We start from the raw sequence: 10,234 nt of genomic DNA on the forward strand, positions 1-10,234 counted from the left end.
TCACTGCTGGGACCAAAGCCCACCAAGCAGTGGGTGGCTCCAGTGAGGTCCCCCTTTTGGCTCCCTGCACATCCCACACTCACACAGACAAGTTTCATTCCCTGACTCAACTCCATGTTTACCATAACAGAGACCAGAACTCTGGTTCCTAATTTAATCATGGTGCAGTGCATCACAACAGGTCAAGCTATGTGTTCCCAGGGAGAGACCTGAACACATCAATCCCTGGGGTTTTATACCCTCACATTCTTGCTGTATGGGCCTCTCGGTCCAATGGTGTGATTTAGTGCGGGGTCTTCTCACTCTTCATTGGCTCCTGCAGAGTCTCTGGGTGACCAGCCACCTCCCTGCTGGGCTGTGCCACAGGCCCTCATGTCCTTTGTTAGGCAAACGATTGGTGTCAGTCACAGCTCCTGTTCTGCAGCTTCTCCATTTCCCCCTGTCCAGGAAACAACCTGCAGCTTGCACACCAAGGTACCTGCATTAAGGATATTCCTCAACACTTCCGACCTCCTCAGCAGCAAGAAAAAGCTGACAAAACAAGAGGAAAAAAAAGGTCACCATTGGAAAGGCTCTTGTGAGGCACCCCAGTGCACCCATATCCAGAGCAGTGTGTGCCATCCCAGCGCTGAGCAGGGAGCAGCCTCCTCCTGGCACAGCCTGGGGCATGTCCCCCTTGCAGGGCAGGCACGATTGCTGTTGGTCCCAGTACCAGCACGGCTGAGTGGTGTGATGGGAGCCAACAGCTCAGGGATAGTGTGTGACCCCACCTGGGGGCAAGAACTCAGGAGAGGCCCCACTCCAGGAGCAATTTTAGTGATGAGTTTTGTCGAGGTGCTACGCAACAGCAGGCTGGGTCAGACAGGCTGTGTCTCCTTAGCAGGGCTGGGAGGACACAGAGAGAGACATGGCTCTGCAGGCAGTCACAGGGTGACCCAGCCCTGGCTCCCAGCCCCGGCTCCCAGCCCATGAGCCACCTCATGTCTCAGTTCTGCAGTGAGGCTGAATCCCAGCCTCTGTTCCAGCAGCACTGCCCAAGCCACGCTGTTGTGCTGGCAGGCTCGTTACAGCAGGTCTGCTTTTAATTAAGCAGGATGCTGCTTTTGTACAGCTGAACCCCTCAGGAGTTTGGGTACAGAGCCTTCACCCCTGTGTGCAGGGCAGCAGGCGGGGGGAGCCGGCCAGGGGCTTTGGGAGCACGTGCTGGGGCGGTGTGTCCCAGCCACACAGGATGTTGGCTGTGTCCCCAGGGTGACAGGGCACGGTGCAGTCTGTACCATGCCCTGTGGCGGCTGTTTGCTCTCTTGGGGCCAGAAGGCAAAGCCCAAGGCTCTTATCGCGCCAGGCAGATAAGGGTTAATGCCCCAGCAGTTGTGCTGAGCTGGCTTTATTGGCAATAAACCCCTTCTGGGAGCAGCTTCCTAATCATTACAGATTGCAGGTAGCCCTACCTCCAAGGCTGTCCTTCAGCAACGGCACCTCTGCCCTGCCCTGCTGCCCCTGCCCTCCCCTTGGCAAACACACCAGCAGCAGACCCCCTCACAACCCTCACTGTGGTGCTGGCACGAGGGACATGTGCCCCCAGCCTGCTGCCAGTGCTCAGTGCTCGTGCAGGGCAGAGCAGGGAAACAGTCCAGAGGCTACAGCCTGTGTGGATCATATCACTGTCCTTGGATACCTGAAAGACACCGGAATGGGGAGCTGGTACCCCTGGGGCACAGCTCTTCCCGGGCAGAGATGTCAGAAATCACTCCTGCTGCAGAGGCTGGGAAACAGATAAGATTGTCCCAGCCGTTCCCAGCACCAGCTGATCGCATGGCCACAAATGTTTAATAAATGGGAGTGGAGTCATTTGTCTGGGCTGATCCCCCCAGGAAGTCTGTGCTCCGCAAAACAAACCGGGGTTTTGTTTGACTTGCTTTAAGTTAAACACGTCACCCCTGTAAATCACAGGTCCCCTTCCCTTGCCCCAGGAGCAGCGGCAGAGCAAGGGGGCTGCTGGCCTGGAGGTGCTGGTGCAAGCCAGAGCTGTGCGCTGGCAAGTCTGTTCCCACCACCGGACTGTGTGTCTCAACTGGAAGCCACGGGGCTGGAGCATCCCAGCCCCCGCAGCACACAGCCGCCCCAAGCTGCTCACACGCCCTGCTGCACGCAGCCCCCAGGCAGTTTGCAGTGCTGCTCCCGGGGGACTCTTCTCCTGGCTCCCCCAAATCCCAGCCCAGCTGCCAGGCTGCTTTTTCACCACCCCACGCTCCCTGCGGGCCGGACGCCTGGATGCCAGCCCAAGGTCAGCGGTCGGCTGCGGGCCCTTGGCAGGAGCGCGGCCGCCGGTTGGGGACAGGCGGCCGGGGGCTGTGCCGGCCGGGGCCGGGGCCCGGGCGCGGCGTGCGGGCGGCGTGCGGCCGCGGCTGCCGCTCCCGCCGCCTGCCAGCGGGGGCCGGGCGCGCTCGTGTGCGGCGGCAGCGGCGCGCTCCCTCCCGCGCTCCCCACACCGCTGGCAGCCCGCCACCGCGCCGGGGGTTCGCTCCTTTCTCACGACCTCTCAGGTTCCTGAGCTCATCTGGGAGCTATTCATTTCCTGCCAGAAAACAGCCTTGCCTGCTAAAAAAACCACCTTGGCCGCAGAGCGGCCCAGGGCTTGGTACGAGGGCTCTCCCGGCTTAAATCATAAAGCTCCGGCTGTCTGGCTGGAATCAAAGGCAGGGCGGGCGTGGGGGGGCGCGGGGGCCTGTGCCATATGGTAGCACTTAAGAGCCAAGGAGGAAGCAAGGAGGGGCTTTTGCACCGCTCACGAGGAGTGTGGGAAAAGTTAATTGACTTTAATGACAGGTTTCCCGGGACGGCAGCAGCAGCAGATGGAAGGGAGCTGCGGGGATACGAGGGGCAGCCGGGGCTGTAAGCTCCGTGGTGGGTGGGGGGCAAGGCACGAAAGGCCCCCTGCGCACGGACCCCCGTGCAGGTGCACTGCAGGCAGGGATTGAAGCGCTGCTCCTTCCAACTCAGCACCCTCGGGTCTGCAAATGTACCCTAAAGGATTGTGGCAAAGTGCTGACCAACCCAAGAATGGTCATGAGAGAAAGACCTGCCTCCAGCCGTTCCCAGGATCCTCTCCACTGGCAGGCAGGGCTCAGCAAGGTGCCCAGGGAAGCCAACAGGAGCTGCATCCCATCTGGCAGCACCAAGTCCAGTCCCTTTTCCTACCTGTCCTGTACAGTCCCCGTGCAGGGTCATAGCTCAGCCCTGTACCTTCCCTGGCACTCCTCCCTTACTCTTTCCTGCTCATCCCACAGCATCAGTTTAAAGGCATTTGCTGCACCTGAAGGAGAATTCCCACACACAATGATCCACAGACCCACAGCCTGCATTTGTCATCCCAATTTGTCATGGGCTCAGTGAACTGGCACCAAGAGCACGGCTCTTGGGAATTGCTCTGATCCCCTTAAAGCTCACAAACTCAAGCAGATCTCTCATGTCAACAGGCTGTGGGATAGAGTAAACAGAGAAAGCTTTGGAGAAACCGGCCCAAGCATGCCGTATCTGCTTTATACTAGGCTATTTAAACTCCATTAGCAAATAGGTTCATCTTGTCTTTCACTCTGGGATCTGCTGTATGTTCTCCATTAGCCTACAGCAGAGTCTCTTTTTTCTAATGTGCTTTCCAAACCAACTGCTTCAGCAGAAAAGGAAGACTGCTCATATGGAACAGCATTCACTCTTATAGGTGATGCATGACTGGTCTACATCAGCTCCACACAAGCCATCCAGCAACAGGAGTTGGTCTGATGTAATTCTGAGACAGGTCCTATGAGCACTTCTCTGAACAAAAGGTGGGCTCACTCCAACCCTCAGTATCTCCAGTGCAGAAAGGTGACACTCTGGCTGGTGGACGGGAAAGAAAGCTCAGCCACTGCTTATCCCAGGCACATACCAACCCTCTTCCCAGGATGTATTTTCAGATCAGGTGAATTTGTTTCTTAACCAGGAGCAAAGCTGGGGAGTCAAACCCCAGCAGGTTTAATCCATCTGGTCTCACTCTCCCCAGCTTTCATTTTCCCAGCACCTGGATACAGTCAAGCACCTGGCTGATCCAGACAAAATCCAACAAGCTTTTGCAGCAGGATTTGGACAGAAACCCCAGTGGATCCTGGCACATCTTAAAGCTGTCCGCTCTGAGTTAGGACTTGTTAAGAAGGGCCATGCAAGCTGTAACCTGAGACTGCTGCTCGCCACTATCTATGGCTTGCATCTTGCCTGGAAACGGGGCATCCTCAAGTCACAGGGGTCAGCTGCAGCTCATGATTACAGAGTCCTTGCAGCCCCACATTACTCCCTCGACCACGTGTTTTCCATATAACAGCAGAGGAAATGCCCAACTCTATCAAAACCACATGCAAAGCATTAATCATCAAGCAGAGCTTGGCTGCTGCTCAGGGTCGGGAACAGCTCTATGCTTTTAAGTCCAGGTGGAGGTGGTGCCCAGCGCCTGCTGCAGCCCATCAGCCAGGAGACAGGAGCACTCGTGTCAGGCTTGTCCTGCGGAGAGCCACTGCTTTTGTAACTCGAGAAGCTGGCAGGCACCGCTCTCTCAATCAACTGACTGGAGTCACTTGCAATTTACACTACAGCCGGGGAAGCAGGCTCCTCCGGGTTCAGGGCAGGAGGCTCACCCGGGCAGCTCCATGTCTTGCTTTACACCACACCAACTCCATCAGCCCGAGGTGCCAGAACAGAGCAGAGGTGAGTCCCATAGCACATTCACCAGCTCTGCAAATACAAGCTCCTTTTAACAAGTCTGATTAATTGACCTGCTCCCAAAGAAGCAGTAATTACATCTGCCCCAGGGCAGGGAGAGGGACCAGGTGATTTCACAAGACAGAGGGGACAGAGGGTCTGAGTGACAGCTCCAGCCTGGCGAACAGGACAAGGCAGCCCTGGAGCAGCAAGATCCACAGGCAGCCAGGAACTGGGGTCCCTCCTACGCACACATGCCAGAGCTCAAATTTTCTCCAAAGGCCTTCCAAAATGGAAGGGAAACTTTTATTTTAAGAGCATTCAAAAAAAAAAAAAAAACCCAACCAAAAAACAAACCCCCAATCTTTGGTGTCACATAAGGAAAGGGAGGAAAGGAAGAAAAAAGATCTCGTGTAAAACACGAAACACTGTCAAGGGAGTGCTATGGTACAAAGGCACAATCCAATATGAACATATAATCTATGTACAGCCGTGCCAGCAGCACGGGGTGCATTGCCAAGTCCAGTCCGGTGCCCACCACCCTCACCAGGGTCTCCAGACTGAGTCAGCCGTGCCAGGTGGCGGGCCTGGCGGCGAGGCAGCAGTGGCAGCTGTGGGTGGGCCACCATACAGAGGCAGCACAGCTCCACCCGGAGCAAAGGCGGTGCTGGGGATGAGGAAGGCAAACTGCCCATCAGAGGCAGGCAGCAGCTGGAAGCCACCGTACACCTTGGCTGCATCGGCACCCGGCTTGCAGGGCATGCCCGGGAGCGGCCCCACGCCCCCGCCTGGAGGAACCAGGGGCGGCCCAAAGGCTGCGGCCGGTGGCAACGGGGGCGGCGGGGGGGGCGCAGGGTAGTTCATGGTGTTGATCTGGGTCATGCAGCTGGCCAGGTGACCCAGGAGCCGGGTGCGCACCTCAGTGTTGACGCCCTCGCAGGTGGAGAGGAACCGCGTCACCTCGTTCATGCACTCGCTGAAGCCGGCTCGGTACTTGCCCAGGACTGTGGGGTCTGTGCTCAGGGCAGCTGTGGGAGGAGAGAGGCACACAGCAGTCAGCAGGCTCCACAGGGAAGAGAGGTGCACAGCCCACCAGCATTGCATCCTACAGCCCCTCTGAGCTAGGAATCCAGATGGGGAAAGCAGCCCCTCTGGCAGTATGTCTTGTGTTCCCAAGTACCAAGATTTCAGATGGAGAGCACAGCCCCTCTGCTACCAAGTCCACCAGCACCAGGGACCCGGGGGGGAACAGATAAGTCCCAAGAATCTCCTTATGTCTCCACATACCAGAGACCCAGGTTGGAAACACAGTTCTTCCAGTGGCTCTTGTGCCTCTCACACCCCCAAAACAGATCCATGTGCAGAGCACAACTCTACTAGCAGAGGGAACTCAAACTGGGACTGTGCCCTCCAGCACCAGAAATGCACAAACAACACCATGACCTTCCCAGCATCTCCTTATTGGGGATACTAGCACAAACCATGATGCCCCTCACCACCCCCAAGTAGCAGGGATGGAGTGCTGTGTCACCCATGCAAACAGGATTCAGGTGCGGAGCCACTGGCACCAGGAATACAGGTACAGAACACACTATCCCCCCCCTCCATCACTCCCCGGGGATACAGGTGCAGAGCCTGGTGCTCCTGCAATCCTCTCTACCGAGCAGAGCAGGCAGGCCGAGTGTGTGATGGTCCCAGCCCCCGTGTTGCAGGCAGCGCCAGCCCAGCTCCCTCTCTCCGGTTCCCCCTCGGGACTCACCAGTCATCTGGGCTCGCTGGAGGCTCCGCAGGTGCTTCACGGTCATCTCCAGAATGTCGGCTTTCTCCAGCTTGGAATGCCGGGAGCTCTGCGGGAACAGGCGGTGCTCAGACCGGCCCGGCAGCGCCGTTTGCCCCCGCACCCCCCGCCCCGACCCCCCTGCGCTTACATCCTTCTTCAGCGCGTCCAGGATGAGCGTCTTCAGCTGCCCTAGGCTCTCGTTGATGCGCGCCCGCCGCCGCTTCTCCATGATGGGCTTGGAGGACTACAAGAGAGGCGACAGTCAGCGTCCGGCACGGCTCTGCACGGCGCTGCCCGTTCCGTCCCATCCCGTCCCAGCCACCCTTACCTTGCGATGCTCCGCCGCCGTCTTCGGCTTGTCGGGCGTCGCATTGACGCTGGCGGGGGTGGCGGCCACCGGCGAGGCGCTGCTCTTCTCCATCAGGTCGGCCGGCATGGTGCGCCGCCGGGGAGAGGCGCGGCGGCGGCAGCAGCAGTGGGGGCCGGGCCGGGCCGTGAGGGAGCGCTCGGGGCGGCGGCGGCGGGGCCGGCGGGGCGCGGGTGCCGCGCGCCCTTGGCCGCCCCTACTTATATAGAGCGCGCCGCACGCGCGCGGCTCGTGTGAAACGTCCCCCGCCGCCGTTCCCACACTCGCGCCCAGCCAATGGGCGCCGCCCGCACGCGGCCCCGCTCGTGGACGGCGCCCGCCCATTGGCTGCGCGCCGCGCGGCGGCCGCCGGCCAATGGCGCGGGGCGGGCGGCCGCGGTTTAACCCCTTGGGCACCGCCCGCGGCGGGGGGAGCGCGGGGAGCGCCGCGCTAATTACCGGGTTAATTGGCGCCCGTGGCAGGCGCGGCCCCGCCCGCTCTCCTCGGGGACCGCCGGCCCCGGGGCGGGCTGCGCCGTGGGGGGCCGCGGCCCTCCGGGGTGATGGCCGGGACGCGGCGGGCCGGGCCCAGCCGTGGTGGCCGGAGCGCAGCTACTGTGCGCGGGGGCTGCGGCTGAACCGCGGGGTGCGCCGCGGCGGCTGCGTCCTCCCGCGGTGCCCGGAGCATTGCCGCGGTCACCCAGAGCTCCCCGGGACAACCCAGGTCTCCCCACAGCAGACCGGGTCTCCCCCCGGTCGCCCAGGTGTCCTCACGCCCGGCCGGGCAGCGCCACGCGGGGCTGCCCCTGCCCCCGCAGGTGTGCCCGGGGCTGGGCGGGGCCGGTGCCCGCAGCAGCGCGGGGGCGCAGGGGCACACTGGGGCAATGGCACACTGGGGCGGGGGCACACTGGCAATGGCACACTGTGGCAATGGCACACTGTGGCAATGGCACACTGTGGCAATGGCACACTGGGGCGGGGGCACACTGGGGCGGGGGCACACTGGGGCGGGGGCACCGCAGGTTGTGCTGCCCGGCCCGCACGCCGGGCTGGCGGCGCGGGCAAGGACGCAGTGTTGCGTGCGCTGACATCGGGGACACAGGCGAAACCGCAGGGAGGGAGGTGGCTGTCCCCCGGGCCTAGCCCAGCCGCCCTGCTGCCACCTCCGGCTGGTTTGGACAGATTGTGGGTTACTTTAAAGAAAGAAAAAAAAAAAAAGAAAAAAAAAAGTATTTTGCCTGGGGACTTGAATCCTTTTTTTTTTCCCCTCCGCTTGACTGACTTTCTCACACTCCTATTCCCATAGTCTGCCAGCTAGGCCTGAGTCATCCTGCCAAGAACTAGACCTGGCCTATTCAAAAATGTGCTCACTCGCTCTTTCTCTGTCTCTCTCTCTTTTTTTTTTTTTTTTTTTTTTTTTGAGTATACACAGTAATGTTTTTCCACCTCCTCTTGTACCTGATCTGCACCTGTACAGGGCCAATCCCACACGTATCACCCGATCTTGCCTTTTCAGAGACCGTGAGAAAAATAAAGTTCAAGAAAGAAGAGATGTTTGCAGATCTCACCGGTGCAAAGCCCTCGTCCCTGCAGAGGCTTGCCTGCTGAGCCTTCAGAGTTTAAAAAAAGAAAAATAAATAAAAAGGAGAGTGTCATGTTTAAAACTGCGGAAAAGTACAAATCCAGGCTTTCTTTTAGCTCCTTGATAGAGCCACAAGCCCTTTGATTTAGAAAAAAAAAAGAAAAATAAAAAAAAAAAAGCAACCTTCAGCGTGCAAGGTTTAACTTCAGATGAACAATATTTGGCGTAAGTTTCAATTATCTCGGCAGCTGGACAAACTCGAGTGAGGAAAAGACTGAGACTGCACTGGGAAGTCAGTGCCGAAAAGCACTTTCACACTTAGCTTCGTGGGGAAATTGGAGACAACACATTAGCCTGAAAACTGCAGTCTGTTTTTAGAGAGCCGAGAAACTCTCCGCTGGATCAATATTTTTTCTAGTGCTGATACTTGCATATATTGGTGGGGAAGAAAGTTATGACAATTGCTGAGCCGGTGTTCCCTCTCCCTCCTGCGGGGATTTGCAAAGGGCTGAGGAAACGCGGCGCTGGGCAGCCCAGTCCCTCCCGGCCGGAGTGAAACAGGCTGCAATTATGTCTGTGTTTGTGGTAGCCCAGGAGCTGCAAACCGCCTGTAATTGCCGGCAACAGGTCGGTGTCTCTGTGGGACGGGAGCGGGGCAGGCAGCAAGAGCAGGCTGTCATTAGGGCTTGCCAGCCCTCGCCCACACCTGGGAATGGCCTGGCAGAGCTCCCCTTGCTCGCTGCAGGGCCTGCCGGGTGCCTGTCCCTTCTGGGCTATGTGGGGACCGAGCCTCCAAAAGCGTCTGCTTCGGCAGAGCCTTCTGAGATCCAGCAGCGAGTGCTGCCCAGCGCCGTGTCCCTGCTGCACATCTCCTGCTCCGCCTGCCGCTGCCAAATGCCTTCATGTGCAAGGGTTGTGATCTCCAAGCGGAAGCACGTATACTTGTGAATTCCCCGGGGATCAGGGGAGGAAGGGGAGGATTTGCATGGAAGGATGTCTCTGGAAGTGAAATGGCTGAGGCCAAGTTTAGGCTGGAAGGCGGTGGTGAGGAGGTTTTTAACCGCTGAGGGGGTCTGGAACAGATCCTCTGGGCATCTCTAGCCCCGCCTTCCCTTGTGAAAGAGGTGTCAAGGGGGATGTGAAACCCTGAGATAAGGGACTGCCCCAAGGACTGGGATGTCCCTTGTCCCACAGTCCTCCCAAAATGTTTTTGCTTTGCTCCGGCAGTCATCTTGGATTACAATTTGGGAATTGTCCAAAACAGATTTGGGAAGAACCTTTAGACAATGCATTAGGGCTTTACTGGCTGGCAGAACATCTTGGAGGAAAAATGTGCTGGCAAGAAAATTTAGACTAGTCCTGGGCATGGGCCCAGGGGTGGGAAGGAATAAAATAGGATGCTGCTGCTGGTGCAGCACACAGGAGGTGAGGAGGTGGCAGGGTTGGCTGTGCCTGCTCTCTGGTCCTTTAGGAAGCAGCCAAGATGAGCAAAATGTGCTTCTAGAGATCCAAGTGTTTTAATATCCAAAGCTTGAAGGATCCTAGGAAATACAGAAAATAGAAACCAAGTTGCTTGTAAGAGCTGGGTTGCAAGCTGGATCCCAGGGATTGCATAGCAAGCCTTTCCTCTTTGGGTCACAGGCTGAAAACCTAGCCTGGCCACAGCTCAAAGCTGTCACCACCCTGAAGGCTGGAAAACAAGTGCTGAGTCTCAGGGACATGTCCCTGGCACAGGTGTCTCCTCTGGACAGCCCTGCACACATGCCTCTGCTCGTAGTTCCCATCCCAGAAGCAG

At 58.4% G+C, this 10,234-nt stretch overlaps 1 protein-coding gene across 1 annotated transcript; it reads right to left on the reverse strand.

Moving 5' to 3' along the window:
• Positions 1 to 5,011: 5,011 nt before the first annotated feature.
• Positions 5,012 to 7,082, reverse strand: HES1 (hes family bHLH transcription factor 1). The gene is made up of 4 exons (XM_054639393.2): positions 6,840 to 7,082; positions 6,660 to 6,755; positions 6,491 to 6,578; positions 5,012 to 5,759 (listed from the first exon to the last, which is right to left on the reverse strand). Exons 1-4 carry the CDS (start codon positions 6,945 to 6,947, stop codon positions 5,275 to 5,277), a joined length of 777 nt encoding a protein of 258 aa, XP_054495368.1. The 5' UTR covers positions 6,948 to 7,082; the 3' UTR covers positions 5,012 to 5,274.
• Between the last annotated feature and the right edge of the window lie 3,152 nt (positions 7,083 to 10,234).

The sequence above is a fragment of the Agelaius phoeniceus genome, chromosome 10 (assembly GCF_051311805.1).
Source record: "Agelaius phoeniceus isolate bAgePho1 chromosome 10, bAgePho1.hap1, whole genome shotgun sequence".
In the NCBI taxonomy this organism is placed as follows: domain Eukaryota; kingdom Metazoa; phylum Chordata; class Aves; order Passeriformes; family Icteridae; genus Agelaius; species Agelaius phoeniceus.